General features: G+C 37.5%; 1 protein-coding gene across 1 annotated transcript in view; it reads right to left on the bottom strand.

The window, feature by feature from the left end:
* Positions 1-21586, bottom strand: part of LOC129535269 (WD repeat-containing protein 44) — a 90915-nt gene that overhangs the window by 53579 nt on the left and 15750 nt on the right. Inside the window, exons 2-3 of the mRNA XM_055393961.2 lie at positions 8188-8221; positions 1234-1308 (exon numbers count right to left, since the gene is read on the bottom strand). Coding sequence (XP_055249936.2) covers positions 1234-1308; positions 8188-8221 — 109 coding nt within the window. The remainder of the gene's footprint in view (positions 1-1233; positions 1309-8187; positions 8222-21586) is intronic.

Genomic DNA, 21586 nt, shown 5'->3' with positions numbered 1-21586 from the left:
CCTATTGCCCCATAGTGTTTACTATTTTTTCAGCTTTTAAACTCTCCTTAAAAAGTCACTTTTGGGGGGTAGGGGGCTACTAACTATATTTAGTTAGTTATAGTCACTCAGTTGTGCTGTATCTGACTCTTTGCAACTCCATGGACTGTAGCCCACCAGGCTCCTCTGTCCATGGAATTCTCCAGGCAAGAATACTGGAGTGGGTTGCCCTGTCCTGCTCCAGGAGATCTTCCCAATCCAGGGATCAAACCCAGCTCTCCTGCATTGCAGGCAGATTCTTTACTGCTGAGCCACCAGGGAAGCCCAAAGAAAAACGCAGGATCAATATTAAAATTTTTAGTCCATTAATTTTCTAAATTCCATAAGGGCATGTCAATGAATCTTCAGGGGTGGTGATTTTGCCCAGTACCATTCCCCGAGACATTTGTTGATGTCTGGAGACATTTTTGGTTGTCAAGATGGGATAGGGGTGGGTGGGGGTTTGGATCTGACATCCAATGAGTCAAAGCCAGGAATGCTGCTAAACATTCTAATATGTACAGAACAGTCTCCCTTTCCCTCCACAACAAACAATTATTCATCCCAAAGTGTTGCTGTTGAGAAATTCTGGGGTAGATGTGTCATCTCATCGGTCTCTGGAAATCCACTGGCTAGAACACTGCCTGGGGCACAGAAAACACTCAAAACTTATATAAATTAATGAACACACACCATTCTTTCTCCTTGGTTTTTATTCCAATACTGTTAACAACCCATTGTCAACATTTTTATCTTATGCTCAATCTCTTTTAGTAAATCAAACTCTGAAGGTTCATATCATCAATTCCTTAAAAAGTATCAAATGTACTACAAAAGTAATGACTTCTTGTAACCTCTAACTCTGCAAGACATCAGAATTTGCTACTCTAAGCTTTTCAATACCTTTACCTCTTGGTACTAACCTCAAGAGTAGCTATGGCTTACTCTAACAAAAATACAAGTATGAAAAATAAGAATACATTATAAAACATTTTTCAAAATACTGATTCAAAGATAAATTACCAATTAGTTGGATTACAAAATGACTTCTAAAAAGTCTGATGTGCTTTCAATCAAATTCAACAGATTCAAGGAACATTTACTGACCATCCAGCATGTACAGCATACTACGCTAATATAAAAAAATTTACACTTTAAATATACCATATAAATATGACATCTGCTAAATTAATATTGACATTTTATCTTACCAACCTTTTTAGATACATCTTGTTTCAGTTCTTGTACAGTGGACTCATTTCCAACTTTGTATGCAGAGTTTTCTGTTTCCTATTTTCAAAAGAAAAGAACAAACCAAATGACATCTTTTTTTAAAACTCTGTTTAAAATGGATACAAATTAGAAATTATAAATCAAAGGCCCATAAAGGGCTTAGTCATTTGGGTACTGATAGATTCCCAGGGATTTTATGCCAGTTGGGACAATTTAATTTTCATAAGAAGGTTACCAATCAGCAATTTTCTATTTTTCTACTGTAATAGGATATTTTCTTTTAAAGTGTACCTAACTTTTTAACATTAAAAAACTGTACAGGAATATAAGAACTACTAAGTACTTTTGCAGCTCAAAAAGGTTTCAAATTTAAGCAAACGGTTGAATCAGAATTGTTATTTTTCCCAAAGTATTGCTCCATAAATATGGAAAATGTGGAAAAGCATATTCAGAGAGTTGTTTTCTTGGAAACTCTATATGCTTTAGATAAAAGGAATCAAAATTTAACTGGTATTAAATGAAGTTCCCAAAATAGTAACAGACGAAGAAAATTAAACCCACCAAAAATACATATATATCTACGTATACATTCATATACACATACGTACATATATATATATATTTGGGAGGTTAAAGAAGGTAGAAATGGATGCTGCATTTCTGCCGGAAAAAATTTGGGTAAAATAAAGACAATCATACATTTGCAAATTGTAACACAGTATTCTTTTTCATATTAAATTTTCTTTACATTTATAGAAGAACAGGAATTTGAATGCTACTACTGACACTGAGAAAAAAATTTTCATAATTCTTGGTGTCCATTGCAGAGTTTGTCAGAAAGTCACTATATAACCATTTTTAACTGACCTAAGATATATAAGGATGTATGTACATATTAAGGTAGCAATTACACAAGTATCAGGATAGGCTCCGATAATCTCTCTACTTCAGAGATTATTATACTGCTAAAGATTTAATGTGCTAGATATATTTCTGCAGGACTGTGGGACTTCCAATATCTTCAAGCTGAAAAGTTGTTTCATTGAATTCCTCCCAGCATTTGAGAAATACTACCAATCTTATATAGATTATTCTAAAGAAAAGTTGTTTCAGGGGATTTGAAGTGTCAGATAAAATCTAAACTCTACCATAGTCCATGAGCACCTAATATGATTTGGCTCCTGTCTGCATCTTTCACATTCAACATTCAGAAAACTAAGATCATGGCATCTGGTCCCATCACTTCATGGCAAATGGAAGGGGAAACAATGGAAACAGTGACAGACTTTATTTTGGGGGGCTCCAAAATCACTGCAGATGGTGACTGCAGCCATGAAATTAAAAGACGCTTGCTCCTTGGAAGAAAAGTTATGACCAACCTAGACAGCATATTAAAAAGCAGAGACATTACTTTGCCATCAAAGGTCCGTCTAGTCAAAGCTTTGGTTTTTCCAGTAGTCATATATGGATGGCTTCCCTGGTGGCTCAGCTGGTAAAGAATCCATCTGCAATGTGGGAGACCTGGGTTCAATCCCTGGGTTAGGAAAGATCCCCTGGAGAAAGGAACGGCTGCCCACCCCAGTATTCTGGCCTGAGAATTTCATGGACTATTCCATGGGATCACAGTCAGACACGACTGAGTGACGTTCACTTTCACTTTACTGTCACTTTCATGTATGGATGTGAGAGTTGGGCTATAAAGAAAGCTGAGCGCCAAAGAATTGATGCTTTTGAACTGTGGTTTTGGATATGACTCTTGACTCAAGGAGATCCAACCAGTCCATCCTAAAGGAAATCAGTCCTGAACATTCATTGGAAGGACTGATGCTGAAGCTGAAACTCCAATACTTTGGCCACCTGATGCAAAGAACTGACTCATTTGAAAAGACCCTGATGCTGGGAAAGATTGAAGGAGGTGGGAGAAGGGGATGACAGAGGATGAGATGGTTGGATGACATCACCGACTGGATGGACAGGAGTTTGAGCAAGCTCCAGGAGTTGGTGATGGACAGGGAAGCCTGGCGTACTGCAGTCCATGGGGTCTCAAAGAGTCAGACATGACTGAGCGACTGAATTGAACTGAACTGCATCTTTCACATCTATATTGATCACCTCCCTTTCCCATCGTAATCCCAGAATTATACTTTGGCCAACTGGATGGTTCCTTACCATCCTTAGTGTCATAGTTCAAGCGTTATTATATTAGAAAAGTCTTCCCTGACCACTTTAAAATAGCCATGTTGACGAGAGTGAATTCTTGAAAGCTGATGATCGTTAAGAACAGTTCATGCATATTAGAGAAACACCTTCAACTGTCCTACAAATTAACTGCATGCATGCATGTGTGCCAAGTCCCTTCAGTTGTGTCTGACTCTCTGTGACCCCCTGGACTGTAGTCAGTCAGGCTCCTCTGTCCATGGGATTCCCCAGGCAAGAATTCTGGAGTGGGTTGCCATGTCCTCCTCCAATTACCTTCTAATAACTGTTCATTATTAGTAGGGAAATCAGAAGCACTGTACTACCTTAATTCCAGATATTTTCCCTAAGTTAACCTAAGAAAAATACATACCAATAATTCCTGTACCTCAATTTAATTTGATTTAATTAAGTGCTTACAAAGATCACAGACCAAAACTGCCAAGCAATGATTAGGCTTCTATTTTATTTGGCTTAAAAAAAAAAAAACTCTTTAGACTTTGAACTTTTGAAAGATATCAATTCTTATAAGGTAAAATGCTGATAAATCCTAGTTTTAAGGAGTGATACTGTACCTACCAGATGATCTGATCTCTAAAGAGGTTAACTAGATTTCTTAGTAAAATCTGATTCAGTATATAGTCATCTATGATTCTCTCCTTGGTAAGGCCTAAGGTCCAGGCCTCCTTCCCCCAGCACTTCAATCAGGCTGAGGACAAAGCACTGGAAGCCAAGCATGTGCCTGCAGATGACCAACATCAACTTAGCTAGACTTGAGACAGTCCTCAGTCATTACCTTCTTCTGGAGATGGGCTGCCCCATTACAAAAGCACAGTACCAATTAAATCCCAGTTCCCACCATTAGGCCATTTCTGTAACTCCTACCTATCAGAACCTAAGAAACATGCCTTCTTAAAAGGTATGGTTTTTCTATTCAATTTCCAGCAATTCACACCATTGTTTCCCTCCATCTATATTGGATATTAAAGAGCCATTTATACCCTCCTCGTAGTATTCAGCTGTAAGATTTGAGCTTTTTAATTTTAAAAAGCACACCACCAAAGGACCTAGTTTCACAAACCATTTGTACAAAGGTGATCTATACTCAAAGAAATCTTCATTATTATCTACTAAAGAACATTACGCTAAAAATGTTAGTTACTAAAAAATTCAGGTCACTTCTGTTTTAGTAGTGAGGAAGGGGAAGTTATTAGCTGTGACTAAAGTGAAATTTAAAAAACTGCTTGAGAAATGAGATCTCCATTCTTTTTTCAGAGGAGAGAGAAAAAAAAAAAACCCAGGAAACTCAAATAGTTGTCATATGCATCCATACATTCCTATCAACCCCATCTCTCCATCAGTCTTTTGCTTTAAAATTTTAAAGCCCTGATTTTTTTTAATTTTTATTTATTTTTAATTGGAGGATAATTGCTTTATAATGTTGTGTTGGTCTCTGCCATACATCAACATAATGAATCAGTCATAGTTAAACATATGTCCCCTCTCTCTTGAACCTTCCTCCCACTGTTGACCCCATCTCATCCCTCTAGGTTGTCATAGAGCACCAATCTGAGCTTCCTGAGTCATACAGCAAGCAAATTCCCACTGGCTATCTATTTTACATATGGCAGTGTATATGTTTCTATGCTACATTCTCCATTTGTACAACCCTCTCCTTCACCCTCTGTGTTCATAAGTCTGTTCTCTATGACTGTATCTCCACTGCTGCCCTGCAAATAGGCTCATTAATAACATCTTTCTAGATTCCACATATATGCATTAATGTACGATATTTTTCTCTTTCTGAATTACTTCACTCTGAATAAATAGGCTCTAGGTTCATCCAACTCATTAGAACTGACTCAAATGTATTCCTTTTTATGGCTGAGGAATAATCCATTATATATATGTACCACAGCTTATCCATTCATATGTCGATGGATATCTAGGTTGCTTCCATGTTCTAGTTATTGTAAATAGAGATGTAATGAACACTGGGATACATGTATCTTTTTCAATTATGATTTTCTCAGGGTATACGCCCAGTAGTGGGATTGTTGGGTCATAAGGTAGTTTTATTCCTAGTTTTCGAAGGAATCTCCATACTGTCTTTCATAGTGTAAAGGCCAGATTTCTTAACCTGACATTCAAGACTCGTGAAAATATGGCCCCAATTTATTTTTCCAACATTCCACCACTGAAATGTTTACATTGGTCACACCAGTCTTTCAACACTCCCATCAAATTCTCTCCTTTGCATACTATTTAGTTCATACTATTACCTAACATATAATGCTTTCCCATTTTTTCTCTATCTACCTATGTAAATATCTCCCGATTTTCAAAGCCTAATACAAGTTCTATCTCCTCCCCAAAACTTTTCTCTGCTATTCCAGGTAACACTGCCCTCACCATTGCTCTATCTTCCCATTCCTCCTCCAAACTCCTTGTAGTACTTAAGATCTATTCTAGTCTACAAATATCAATATCTCATCTATCATCCCTTCTTATATATAGCTCTCTTCTGTGAGCTTGTAAAGTCACCAAAAGCCGGGACTATATCAAACTTTTCTTTAGATTGCTTAAGATATCAACAGATATGCTATTATACATAATAAGCACTCAATAACCCATGTACATCCACATCATAGAATATTCCGTTCCATTCCGTTCCATCGTTCAGTCGTGTCCGACTCTTTGTGACCCCATGGACTGTAGCCTAACCAGGCTCCTCTGTCCATGGGATTCTCCAGGCAAGAATACTGGAGTGGGTTACCGTTTCCTTCTCCAGGGGATCTTCCCGACCCAGGGATCGAACCCGGGTCTCCCGCATTGGAGGCATACCAACACCATGGTGCTGAAATTCATCCATGTTATCGTATATAACTAATTCATTCATAACCACTGTATAGAATATTCCATATGAATATCCCATAATTTATCAAAGATATCAGTATTCAATGTATATAAACAGAAGGTAGAGACACTGGAACTGGAACTTGAGCCAGTCTCAAAAGGTTACATACTATATGATTCAATTTTTAGGACATTCTCAAATGACAAAATTATAGAGATGGAAAATATATTAGTGGCTGTCTGGGATTAGGGATGATTGTGGGGGAGGTGGTGGATATGATTTTATAAAGGAAGATCTCTGTGGTGATAAAATCTCATCTTGATTGTGGTGATGGTTACACAAATATACACAAGTAATAAACACACAGAACTATACACTTACACTGTACTGATGTCAAATTCTTGGTTTTGATATTATACTATAATTAAGAAAAATAGGTGAAGGATAAACAGGACTTCTCTGTACTATCTTTGCAGCTTTCTGTGACTCTATAATTATTTCAATATAAAAAGTAAAAAAAGAAAAAACAAATATCTAACTTCATCTTTATTTACTAAATATGTACATTTTCTACCTAATTTTATTCAAGCTAAGGACAATCTATAATTACTAAGATAAAATAAATTCCCCAAACCTATTTGTGATAACCTAAAAATATCATAAGATCTAAGTGGCTTTTAAAATCTACAAGCATAACCAGCAACAGTCTGTGGATAGGGGGACTAGGAGGTGGAGGGTGAGGAATGGGAGGGAAGCTACAATTTCAACCATCTTCTTTTCACACTGAGTGAACTTTAAACATGTCCATGTATTATTTTTTAAATGGTTTTATTAAATAGTTAATATAAAAGGATTTTTATAAAATATAAGGACTAAAGAATTATGGTATAACCTTTCCTAAGTACTCAGTTTAATAAAAAGAAGTCTTATTATTAGCTTTCAAGTCTCCTGTATATTCTTCTCCATTTCCATTACATTCTTTCCTCCCTCAGAGATGACTGATATCATCCTAAAGTTTGTGTTTATAATTCCTTGCTGTTCTTTAGTTTTACTCTGCTTATATCTCTAAACAACATATTCTTTAATTTTGCATGTTTTGAGACTTAACATAAATGGAATCTTACTGCACATATTTTTCTGTGACTTGTTTTCCCCCAACTCGACACCATGGTGCTGAAATTCATCCATTTTATCGTATAAAATTAATTCATTCATAACCACTGTATAGAATATTCCATATGAATATCCCATAATTTATCAAAGATATCAGTATTCAATGTATATAAACAGAAGGTAGAGACACTGGAACTGAAAAAAAATATAGCACGTTTGAGATTATACATACATATGTACAGACATACACATGAACACCACCGTATACAAACATACACACAGTATTTATTCTATTTGATGTAAAATAGTTCTGTTTGGTGATATTCCTGTATTTAAAATGGTTCTCATTGGCATAATTTCTCAGTATCAAATTTCTTTGCTTGAATATAAAGCTAGGATTGATTTTTATATGCAGTTATGATACCAATACCTGTGCCCATAATAAATATACAAGTGTTTTGGTTACTTTATAAAATACAGACACACACAAATACAAGTGTTCCTTTATTCTAAAAATTATAAACCAAATAAAAATTAGTAGAAATCTACAAAAGACTTATAGTCCCTTCCTTATATAGTACAGTATTTAACTAGGTATTTCTAGAATACTTAATCATACCTTAAGTAAGATACAATGATAATATTACTTAGCAAAAAATAATAGAAAGCAAAAGCAGAAAATGAAGAATTACATAAAAAAGAGAAAAATGAATGAAAAGTGTATGCGATTTGTAGAAATACACTTATGACTTTCACAAAGCACAACTTACCTTTAATGCTGAAATCCCAACTTTTCCTGGATACCTGTTCAGAAATAAAAGCAAGAAGATGTTGAAAAGTGGCTATGAGAAGGGAAATCCTTCTATACACTCATTAAAGGCAAGCCCATATTTTTAAAAACATTTATATATTTTGTCATTTAAAAAAACTCTTCTGTACATACAGAAGATGTAGACAACATAAAAAAGTAAAGAAGAAAATTAAAGTGACCCACAGTCTTACCACCAAGAGATCCGAGTTTGTATCTTTTGTCTTCCTAGATATATAACACTATAATTAGCATTAATGTGAATATAATTTTGTACTCTTACACAAATTTCTTTAGAAGTGGAAATGCAGCTCAAAAGTATACATGCATTTCAGCGTTTGGAGAAACTCTCAAATTGCTCTCTAGAACAGTTGTGCCAATTTACACTCCCATTGCTCTACATCTCTGTTTCTTAATAACCTTGCCAAAAATGAGTGCTATTTTTAAATGTTTAGAAAATTCGATAGGCAAAAGTATATTTCACTGCTGTCTTAATTTGTGCTTCTTAGATTGACAGTGACGTGAAGTGAAGTGAAAGTCGCTCAGTTATGTCCTATTGTTTGTGACCCCACGGACTATACAGCCCACGGAATTCTCCAGGGCAGAATACTGGAGTGGGTAGCCTTTCCCTTCTCCAGGGGATCTTCCCAACCCAGGGATCAAACCCAGGTTTCCCGCATTGCGGGCGGATTCTTTACCAGCTGAGCCACAAAGGGAAGCCCAATGGATGAAAAGTTTCATATGCATTAGACATCTACGTTACTTTTAAAGAGAGAGAACCCATTTTTGTTCACAGTTCTTTTTTGGTTTGTTTTTTACTACAACAAAACTCTATTCTTAAATACAGGATACTTTTGATATGATAATTTTTAAAAGTAACTTTTCACCAATTATTTTCACCCCCCATATTTTTCTTCAAATAGGAACAATTTGATACCTGCTTCAAAACATAAAAGAGTGACATACCCTTACAGCTGCTTATTATATTTCAGGGTTACACACCAAGAAGTTTTTAAATCATAAATATTAATAAGCCACTTCTAAATTTTTTAAATGCAGTGGTCACAGATGATACAATTTTGTGTAGAAAGGTGCCTTCAAGATCTATGTAGCCATAGAGCCTCTTTATACAGGGAAAGAAACTGAGGAGCTGAGAGACTAAATGGCTTTCCCCAAAGTCACATATTTAGTTACGGGCAGAATCAAGAGAAGCATCAAGTCCTACTACCAAGTTTCTCATGTGCCAAATTGAGTAATCTTTGACCTCTAATCAAAAGTGTGATTAAAAAGTTACTTTTGCCACTCAATAGAAAATCAACCCTTTTATTCAACAAACATTTATGAAACACTTACTATATATCAGAGACTAAGGGTAGGAAGATGATTAAGACACAATCCTAGTTTAGGGCTTTTTAAAGCATGTTTAAAAAAAAAAGGTAGCTGTATAAAATAGTGCCTGCCCACTTAATTGCAGAGCCTGGACAATATAATTTCATCTTCAGTTCAGTTCAGTCACTCAGTCGTGTCCGACTCTTTGCAACCCCATGAATCACAGCACGCCAGGCCTCCCTGTCAATCACCAATTCCCGGAGTTCACTCAAACTCATGTCCATCGAGTCGGTGATGCCATCCAGCCATCTCACTCTCTGTCATCCCCTTCTCCTCCCGCCCCCAATCTTTCCCAGCATCAGAGTCTTTTCCAGTGAGTCAACTCTTCACATGAGGTGGCCAAAGTATTGGAGTTTCAGCTTTAGCATCAGTCCCTCCAATGAACACCCAGGATTGATCTCCTTTAGAATGAACTGGTTGGATCTCCTTGCAGTCCAAGGGACTCTCAAGAGTCTTCTCCAACACCAAGTTCAAAAGCATCAATTCTTCGGTGATCAGCTTTCTTCACAGTCCAACTCTCACATCCATACATGACCACTGGAAAAACCATAGCCTTGACTAGACGGACCTTTGCTGGCAAAGTAATGTCTCTGCTTTTTAATATACTATCTAGGTTGGTCATAACTTCCCTTCCAAGGAGAAAGTGTCTTTTAATTTCATGGCTATAATCAGCATCCACACCGATTTTGGAGCCCCCCAAAAAAAGTCTGACACTGTTTCCACTATTTCCCCATCTATTTCCCATGAAGTGATGGGACCAGATGATCTTAACAAAGGATAATTTCCAGGAAGAAAAATATTTTATCCCCAATTACTTGTTTTCCCTGGCAAACATATACTGCTCTGTAACAAAATCCTGTTTATCCAGAGGTGACTAGGACCAAGGCTATTCCAATTTTTAAATAAGGAGTCAAGATTCTACACAAAGAATGTGTAAAATAATACAAGTGCAATCAAATCAATAACAAAAGGTTAAAAAGCAAAAACAAAAAACCTAGAAGAGGCTCAAATTCCCATGTAGCACATATTCAGAATTCCAACCAAGAAGAAAATCACCTGCCACAGAGGTATAGAGACAAGAGGAAGTAAGATTTTTTTCAAAAAACTTAAGCCCCATATGAGGTAGAGAAGGAACGAAAAAGAAAATCTGCCTTCCTCATGACTTCCACTTTGAGAAATCTGATCAGGTTTTTTAGCTGTCAAAAGAAAAAAAAACAAAAAACCAGAATAGGGCACCACATTTTTCTCTCTTGTATGTAACTGGTTTCATAAAGAGCTCTAAGTTATAGATCAGTTGTTGACATACAAGGAAACAGTTCCAATTGGTTCTGGTGGTGCTTTATGTATAACTATGTACAAACTATAAAAAGTAATTTATTACTTCCTTTTGAGAGCCAAGGGAATGTAGTGAAAAGAACATGTGCAGATAGATGTTGCTTGAATATTGTTTCTGCTGTTTACCTTATGTGTGATCTTGATCAATTCATTTAATTTCTTCAAGCCTCAATCTCCTCCTTTGGAAAAGGGGTAAAACCATCTACACTTCATAGGATTAAGTGAGAGAGCACACGGGGCTCACACAATAAGCTGTAGCTTCCTCAGCAGCTTTGAATTGCTCCATTGAAACTCACAAATGAGTGTCACCAAGTTTCTCCAAGGGACTTTGGCAGCCTGTCAGTAGTGAGCAACCTGAGACCAATTTCTGGATACAGAAAAGATACCCTACAGCCCATAAAGCTCCAGCCTATTTAACAACAGGGAACATGAAAAACACCAGATTATACTGAGCTGGGGATTAAAATGGGATCCTGCTTGCATTTTGTGATGTCATTAAACAAAAAAACTAATAAGAAAAGCCACTCATGTTTGAAACATAATGTAAATATTAAAAGGTTGTTAAGGTTTTGGTAGGCAGTAAAATACTTTGTAGCTTCTTCCAGTCTGATTAAGCCTGAATTTGTCTTTAACAGGTAGTCTGTAAGACCAGAATTTTTGTGATAAATTTTTTCATCCATTTATAGAACATTAGCACCTAGTAGGAGGAGGAAATGGCAACCCACTCCAGTGTTCTTGCCTGGAGAATCCCAGGGATGGGGGAGCCTGGTGGGCTTCCGTCTATGGGGTCACACGGAGTCGGACACGACTGAAGTGACTTAGCAGCAGCAGCAGCACCTAGTAAAAACTGAAAGCATATTTATAATTTGCAAAGTTAGCTAAAATGATTTGTATCATGTGTCAAAATGTGGAAACAACAATTCATTTCACTGTAAGAAACAGCAAATCATTATTTAGTATTCCCACATGAAAAATTCGTAATAGGGGCCTTGTAATAACAATTACACAATGGCCATCAGTTATTAAGCATGTGCCAAAAACTGCTAAGACTTGATTGCTTTAGCTTCTTTAGTCCTCACAACTTTCCAATGAGGTATAAGTTATATTACCTTCCCTATTTTACACAACCAAAAAACCCTGAAGCTTGGGTCAGATGGGGTAACTGTACTGCTAGTAAATAACTGGGCCAGAATTTGACCCGAGGCAGTCTGACTCTAGGGTCCACTCTCTCAACTACATTGCAATGTTGCCTTTTTTCTGTGGAAGGCCTTAAAAGATGACAGTTATGAGAATATTCTAAGCAGTGCTATGAATGAACACCAAAGTAAAGGTAATTAGCGTTGCTTCTTGGGTTGGACTAAACTAATTAAGTCAAAGGCTTGAATCCTGATCTGCCTTTAACAACTACAATTAACATCTAATTGATTTGGCACTGCTAGGAAATAAAATAATGAAATGTTCCATATAGAAAACTGCCAGAGAATGAAGCTTCTCTTTTCAGTGCCAAACTTCTGAAAGTGTTTTAATTATTTTTGAATTTCAAATTTCAAAAGCAGCTTGTAAATAAGTACATTTTAGGCTAAGCCTTGCCATTTCAGTAATCTTGCCCTTGAAAATACCTTCTTAAAGGATATACATTTTTCCCTTTGCTACTGACTCAGAATAATTATGCTCAAATACTACACTATATTTTAATATAATAATGCCCTCCAGGGACAGTAAGGCACAGAGGATTTACGTGCCTTCATACTACAGGACCCTAGTACCATGCTTGGAATGTCTGGGTTTTATAGCTTTACATCTCCCTCCTCAATGGAATTGGTCACTTTATACAGTTGGCCATGTGCCTGCCTTTAAAAGCTCTCCTCCCCCTCCCCTTCTATCTTTTGCTTTTAGTCTGGGAAACCGGGTTTTTAAAAATGGAATTATAGGGTAAAGAAAGAATCCAGATATTATGAGGATCTCCCCAGACAATCATTTAACTCTTCTCTGTAACTCAGTCTATACATTCAAAGTAGAGATGATAATATTATACTATTTCAGAGTGATTATGTACCTAAAGACAATTTATTCATGTTCAAGTTTGGGGACAAGAGAAATAAGGGACCAGATCAAGAAAATTTAGTTCTACTCTTGGCTTTCCCAACCAACTAGTTGCAAGACTTTTAAGCAAGGGTTTTCCGAGTTCTGTAATTTTAGGAGTTTATCTTGAGACCCTTCATTAGTTTGGCAGTGAAGATGTAATTTTTACACCATGATTAATGATCTAAATTTTATACCCTCTGACTTCCCTTAAATTTGAGATACATCATAGAAAACATGGACATAATCCAGCACACACACACACAAACATCCAGAAATGTCTGGTAGATACTCTGATACATCTAGTTAACTAGAAAAATACTCCTTCAAAATTTTCTGTAGATAATAAATATTAGATCCCTCCTGTTTAAAGGTTAAGGTTAGTAATTCTTCCCATAAAAAGTCCCAATTTTCCCATAAAAAGTAAATAAAATAATTTTTATTATACCCCATACATGTGAGAAATCTCTAAGAAAACTGAAGTAACAGGTAGATATATTTAAGTATTGGTAGTTCATCACACATTTAAACAAAACTTTTACAAACCAAAATGAGAACTTCAAAAGTTTAATTTTCATTTCAAAAGTTTTTACTATAGGTTGTTTTTAAATCAAATATTTTTGATGCACTTAAATATATGATTAACAAAGCTTCACTGCAATAAGAAATGTGCTTCTTACAAAGCTGAACAAAAATATGACTTTAACGGGCGAAACTACCTTCATCACCTAATAGCATAAAAAGAATCTTCCAACATATTCTTACTAATTACAAATGCAGTAAATCTTTGATTTTGCAGCATAGTTTCTGAAATTAAAGACAATGTCTATCAATGGTACTATTAAACATGAAAACAAACAATTTCTGAAACATCTCCAAAACAGAGTCTAAGTTAAAAAAAAAATTGGTATTCTACTAAACAAACAAACAACAACAAAAAAACCCACATGGTTTACAGATCAAATACTAATTTTTAGTATAGCTTGCACTCAGGTTTTGAATATAAAAGCAATTTTAAGATTATCATTTCAGCAACTTATAATACAGATAGAATATTTTAATTCATTATATCCTGTTTTCTGTAAAAAGTTAATTTCATGCACTCACTACATTGAGTTTATACTAACGAACCTCATGTTTGAATATAAATCAATGTGTGACAGATGCTGTCTCCCATTCCTATCCATTTAGCATTTTAATTCTAGAGTTTTCCTTTTGCAGCTAGGGTATTTGTGTTCAGTACCAAACAGTAAGGATGTAACAGAAGCAGAAGAGATTGAGAGGTAGAAGAATACACAGAAGAACTATACAAAAAACGTCTTAATGACTGGGATAACTACGATGGTGTGGTTACTCACCTAGAGACAGAGATCTGGAGTGTGAAGTCAAGTGGCCCTTAAGAAGCATTACTATGAATAAAGCTAGTGGAGGTGACAGAATTCCAGCTGAATTATTTACAATCCTAAAAGATGACACTGTTGAAGTGCTTCACTCAATATGTCAGCAAATTTGGAAAACTCAGCAGCGGGCACAGAACTGGAAAAGGTCAGTTTTTCATCCAATCCTAAAGTAGGGAAATGCCAAAGAATGTTCAAACTACCCTACAATTGCGTTCATTTCACATGCTAGTAAGGTTATGCTCAAAATCCTTCAAGCTAGGCTTCTGCAGTACGTGAACTGAGAACTTCTGTACAAACTGGATTTAGAAAAGGCAGAGAAACCAGAGATCAAATTGCCAACACCTGCTGGATCATAGAGTAAGTAAGGGAATTCCAGAAAAACATCTACTTCTGCTTCATTGACTACTCTAAAGACTTTGACTGTGTGGATTACAACAAACTGTAAAATTCTTAAAGAGATAGGAATAGCAGACCACCTTATCTGTCTCCAGAGAAATCTGTATGCAGGTCAAGAAGCAAGTTAGAACTGGACATGGAACAACATATTGAGTCCAAATCGGGAAAGCAGTACATCAAGGCTGTTTATTGTCACCCTGCATATTGAACTTGTATGCAGAGAACATCATGCAAAATGCCGGGCTGGATGAAGCACAAGCTGGAATCAAGATTGCTGGGAGAAATATCAATAACCTCAGATATACAAATGATACCACTCTAATGGCAGAAAGGGAAGAGGAACTAAAGTGCTTCTTGAGGGCAAAAGAAGAAGGTGAAAAAGCTGACTTAAAACTCAACATTTAAAAAACTAAGATCACTGGCATCCAGTCCCATCACTTCCGTGATGGGAAGCAGTGACAAGTTTTATTTTCTTGGGCTCCAAAATCACTGCAGATGGTGACTGCAGCCATGAAATTAAAAGACACTTGCTCCTTGGAAGGAAAGCTATGACAAACCTAGACTGCATATTAAAAAGTAGAGACATTATTTTGCCAACAAAGGTCTGTCTAGTCAATGCTATGGTTTTTCCAGTGGCCATATATGGATGTGAGAGTTAGACCATAAAGAAGGCTGAGTGCCAAAGAATTGATGCTTTCAAATTATGGTGTTGGAGAAGATTCTTGAAGAGTCCCTGGACTTCAAGGAGATCAATACAGTCAATCATAAAGGAAATCAGTCCAGAATATTCACTGGAAGGATTGATGCTGAAGCTCCAATACTTTGGTCACCAGATACAAAGAGCTGACTAATTGGAAAAGACCCTGATGCTGGGAAGGATTGAAGGCAAGAGGAGAAGGGGACAGCAGAGGATGAGATGGTTAGAAAGCATCACCAAATCAGTGGACATGAATCTGAGCCAACTCCAAGAGATAGTGGAGGCAGAGGAACCTGGCATACTGCAGTCCACAGGGTTGCAAAGAGTTGGAAATGACTTAGCAACTGAACAACCACCACCAATGCAGTTTAGTATCTACACAACATTATTTTTAAAATGTTGCTGCTGCTGCTGCTAAGTCACTTCGGTCGTGTCCGACTCTGTGTGACCCCATAGACGGAAGCCCACCAGGCTCCCCCATCCCTGGGATTCTCCAGGCAAGAACACTGGAGTGGGTTGCCATTTCCTTCTCCAATGTGTGAAAGTGAAAAGTGAAAGTGAAGTCACTCAGTCGTGTACGACCCTTAGCGACCCCACGGACCGCAGCCTACCAGGCTCCTCCATCCATGGGATTTTCTAGGCAATAGTACTGGAGTGGCTTGCCATTGCTCTGGTCATTTTGCAAAGCAGTATAGGAATTATTTTTTCTTTTATTAACTCTGACCTGATCCAGTGATAACTTTCAGACACCTTAGGTAAAATTTTATTAGAATAATAAGGTCATTACTTCCAAAGGTAGGTGCTAATCACTGGGATTTGGATCTGATGAGAATAATTACAACTTATCTAAAAGCTGTTCACTAAGTTTCCATAGAAAGCAAAATGTCAAATCCTTTCAATAATACTGCATTCAAAATATACAAGCAATGCAATATTTTATTTATAACTCTCTTAGCTTGATTTTGTTGTTTTTGAGTCGCTAAGTTGTGTCCTACTCTTTGCAAACCAATGGACTGTACCCCTCAGGTTCCTCTGTTCATGGAATTTCCCAGGCAAGGATACTGGAGTGGGTTGCCATTTCCTTCTCTGGAGGATTTTCCAGACTCAGGGATTGAACCTGTGTCTCCTGCATTGGCAGGTGGATTCCTTACTGCTGAGCCACCTGGGAAGCCTGAGCTTGATTTTGCAACTTGCTAATAAACCTGACTCTCTAATTTACTAATGTTGAGAACAGTGGGCTTCCCTCATAGCTCAGTTGGTAAAGAATCTGCCTGCAATGCAGGAGACCCTGGTTCATATTCATTCACTTAATAGAAACAAAATCAATCCAACAGAAAATGCATAGCAGGAGGCTACTTTTAAGGGATTTTGATACAACATAATGACTTTTGAGTTTTCTGTCCCAGGTGTTAAAAGTAAGCATACTACCTATAGATATTACCCAGTGTTAAAAAAAAAAATTCACAGTAATTCTTTTCAAAGTCCTAAAACGATTTTTTTTTAATCAGTAAGAAGGGAAGAATATATATTTTTTCAGTGTTTGAAGATTCATTTAGACCACTGTCTCATTTCACATGTGAGGAAAGCAAGGCTGAAGAAGGTTAAATTAATACCTTTATTCAATATTTACCTACCGCTTACCTCGTACCAGCACAGTGCTAGGCACTGGTTGGAAAGTAGTGAACAAGGCAGACGAGGTCACACTCTCCTAGAGCTATGCTAAGATGAGGGTCTGATTAGGTCTAGGACCCGGGTCTCTTTACTGATTCGAACAACACATGCAGCCTGTCAGTTTACCCCAAGAAGTCTAAAATCCCTTCCTACTTTCACACAGGCAGGTAGCCAGTGAAGTGAAACTGGCCATTTATTAAAGTCTTAATTATCTAGGAGTGCCACCACAAACTTTCCAGCGAAGGTTTGGGGGTTCCCAAAGACTGAAAGGGCACCATGATACCAACCTCAAAATAGAAAGGCTGTAAGTTTAGCTACCTAGTAAAAGAACATGAACTGGAATCAGGATACCTGAGTTTTAGTTGTGAATCTGCCAGTAACAGTGCATGTGACCATAAAAAATATTTGGCAGTTTTTCCAACCTTTAGTTATGGCTATTTCAAGCATGTACAAAACTGGGATAATATTATGAACCCACGTGTATAAAATATTGACCATGGTCAATAGTGATCAATATCAATATGCCTCCCTCCACTCCCTTGCCAGATTATTTTGAAGCAAATCTCAGAAATTATTTAATCTTTACCCATAAAAACTTCAATATGTATCTAAAATATAATTATAACACTATTATCAAATTTAGCAATTACTTATTATATACAGTAAACATTCAGATTTCCCAGATTGTCTCAAATTTTTTTTTTTACAGTTGGTCCATTTCAATCAATATCCAAATAAGCTTCATGTGCCATAATCAGGTGATGTGTCTCTTTCAATCAGTAGGTTTCCTTTCATTTTTTTATTTCTTGCAGTTCATGTATTGAGGAACTAAGCTGTTCATCCTAAAGATGATTTTTTTCAGGCGGTGAAACTATTGTGTACGGTACTATAATGATGGATACATGCTATTATGCAGTTATCCAAAACCATAGAACCTACACCACCAAAAGTGAACCCTAAGGGAAACTTTGGACTTTAGGTGATTATGCTGTGTCAATGGAGGTTCATCAGTTGTAACAAATGTACCACTCTGGCGAGGGAATGTTGATAATGGGGGAGACTATACATGTGTTGGTGGAGGGGATGTGTGGGAAATCTCTGTACCTTCCTCTCAGTTTTGCTGTGTATATAAAACAGCTTTTTAAATAAGTCTTAAACAAACAAAAACACTAGGTTGTTCACCCTGCAGAATTTCTCATTGTCTGAATTTTGTTGACTGCATCTCCATGGCGATATGTCATAAGGAATATTTTAAAGGAGAACATGCAGAAGACATTGGAGGGATGGAATGGACACACATCCAAGAAAAAGTACAAAACCTATAAGAACAGTATCAGAAAGAATGTGAGAAGATTTAAAAAATACCAGAGACAGTTTTCATTATTTTAATTTATATTAACAAGAATAACAAAAATAAACTGCAGTCTGCTTATACGTGGATAAATTATATAATGTAATAGGCTGAGCTTCCCTGGTGATTCAGACAGTAAAGAATTCGCCTGCCAATGCAGGAGACGCGGGTTTGATCCCTGGGTCAAGAAGATTCCTTGGTGAAGGAAATGGCAGCCCACTCCAGTATGCTTGCCTGGAGAATCCCATGGACAGTGGAGTCTGGCAGGCTATCAAATCAGACACGATTTGACTGAATGTACATATGTGAAAGATATATCGATTCTTTTTTTTCCAATTAAGATTGCTGATAGTCAAACCAGAAAGGGAAAAATAAATTATAGAATGAGGAAATTGAATTCCAACGCATTCAAACAGATAAAAATACCTGGCTACTCTAAATGAGTTCAGTTCTTCTGTCCCAGACAAATTATATCCTAGCAAAAGCTGGGAATTTATAGAGTTCAATCTCTAAAACCTCTGAAGAATCAGAGTATGGAAGAGGATATTAGGGAAAACTTTGGTGGTCAACACTGGAAAGGAGGTAGTGCTACAAACTATAAACAGATTAACTTGATGTCAATGTCAAGCAAAATTATTTTTTTTTAATTTATTTATTTTAATTGGAGGCTAATTACTTTACATTATTGTATTGGTTTTGCCATACATTGACAAAATTCTTAAACACATGATGAAATGGTTTAAAGGCCTCAGGTGTAGGGAAAAGATACTCTTATTTAAGAATAAGCATTCACAGAAAGCCAAACATGCAAAATTAACCTAATTTTCTTTTTTGATAGGGTTACTGGCCTAGAACATAAAGAGCATATTGTACACAAAAAAAAATCTGGATATTTTTATATAAAAGTTCATACTAAATTTTATAATTCTCTCAAGATATCCTTTTAGACAACAAAGGGATGTAGGCTAGAATACACTTAGATGGGTTTGTAACTGGCTAAACATTACTCAAGGTGTGCTGATTAATGGATCAATGAAAAGCCGTAAGGAAAGATTACTTTTTATTGTGCTCTATGAGTTTGAGTGAACTCCGGGAGTTGGTGATGGACAGGGAGGCCTGGCGTGCTGTGATTCATGGGGTCGCGGAGAGTCGGACACGACCGAGCGACTGAACTGAACTGAACTGATCCTACATGATGTTCTACCCACTTGATGTTCTAATGTCTTAAACGAAGAAACTAATGGCATATCTACCAAATTTACAGATGGCATAAAGTTGGAGGGCTTAGCGAATATACTAGCTGACAGTATCCAAAAATATATTTCAACAGGTCAGAACCACTGGCCAAATCTTAACAGAATGTAATGCAGTAGGGATAAATGCAAAATGCATGACTGGGGAGATGTGACTTAACAAATCACATTAAAACATTCAGGTACTTTTGTTGTTGCTCAGAGTAAAGGCTGTGATATGACTGCTGAAAGAATCATTAAAGACTGCTATGACTTCAGCATATGACTGCTCAAACAGCTAGTGTGATCTTAGGCTAAATTGCATGCATTCTAAGTCACTTCAGTCGTGTCTGACTCTTTGCGACCCCATGGACTGTAGCCCTTCAGGTTCCTCTGTCCATGGGATTTTTCAGGCAAGCATACTGAAGTGGGTTTCCATTTCCTTCTCCAGGGGATCTTCCTGACCCAGGGATTGAACCTGTGTCTCTTATGTCTCCTGTACTGGCAGGCATAACAAAACTATTATGTCCTGAACAAGGCGGGGGGTAAATTCTACTCTGCTGCTGCTAAGTTGCTTCAGTCGTATCTGACTCTGTGTGACCCCACAGACGGCAGCCCACCAGGCTCCACTGTCCCTGGGATTCTCCAGGCAAGAACACTGGAGTGGGTTGCCATTTAGTTCTCCAAATTCTACTCTCAGTCAGTTCAGTTCAGTCGCTCAGTCGTGTCCGACTCTTTGCGACCCCATGAATCACAGCACGCCAGGCCTCCTTGTCCATCACCAACTCCCAGAGTTCACTCAAACTCATGTCCATAGAGTCGGTGATGCCATCCAGACATCTCATTCTGTCGTCCCCTTCTCCTCCCACCCCCAATCCCTCCCAGCATCAGAGTCTTTTCCAGTGAGTCAACTCGTCGCATGAGGTGGCCAAAGTATTGCAGTTTCAGCTTTAGCATCAGTCCCTCCAATGAACACCCAGGATTGATCTCCTTTAGAATGGACTGGTTGGATCTCCTTGCAGTCCAAGGGACTCTCAAGAGTCTTCTCCAGCACCACAGTTCAAAAGCATCAATTCTTCGGCGATCAGCTTTCTTCACAGTCCAACTCTCACATCCATACATGACCACTGGAAAAACCGTAGCCTTGACTAGACAGACCTTGGTTGGAAAAGTGATGTCTCTGTTTTTTAATATGCTATCTAGGTAGGTCATAACTAATAACAACACACTTTAGAATATCATGTGTCATTGGGATACCATATTTTAAAAGAAACACTTACTCCTTGGAAGGAAAGTTATGACCAACCTTGATAGCATATTAAAAAACAGAGACATCACTTTGCTAACCAAGGTCTGTCTAGTCAAGGCTACGGTTTTTCCAGTGGTCATGTATGGATGTGAGAGTCGGACTGTGAAGAAAGCTGATCGCCGAAGAATTGATGCTTTTGAACTGTGGTGCTGGAGAAGACTCTTGAGAGTCCCTTGGACTGCAAGGAGATCCAACCAGTCCATTCTAAAGGAGATCAATCCTGGGTGTTCATTGGAGGGACTGATGCTAAAGCTGAAACTGCAATACTTTGGCCACCTCATGCGACGAGTTGACTCACTGGAAAAGACTCTGATGCTGGGAGGGATTGGGTGTGGGAGGAGAAGGGGACGACAGAATGAGATGTCTGGATGGCATCACCGACTCTATGGACATGAGTTTGAGTGAACTCTGGGAGTTGGTGATGGACAAGGAGGCCTGGCGTGCTGTGATTCATGGGGTCGCAAAGAGTCGGACACGACTGAGCGACTGAACTGAACTG

This window comes from Moschus berezovskii, chromosome X (genome assembly GCF_049115385.1).
Source record: "Moschus berezovskii isolate FMDL1 chromosome X, NW_MosBer_1.0, whole genome shotgun sequence".
NCBI classification, from domain to species: Eukaryota; Metazoa; Chordata; class Mammalia; order Artiodactyla; family Moschidae; genus Moschus; species Moschus berezovskii.
The sequence above is the reverse complement of the archived record's forward strand: the minus strand, read 5'-3'. Positions and strand labels throughout refer to the sequence as shown.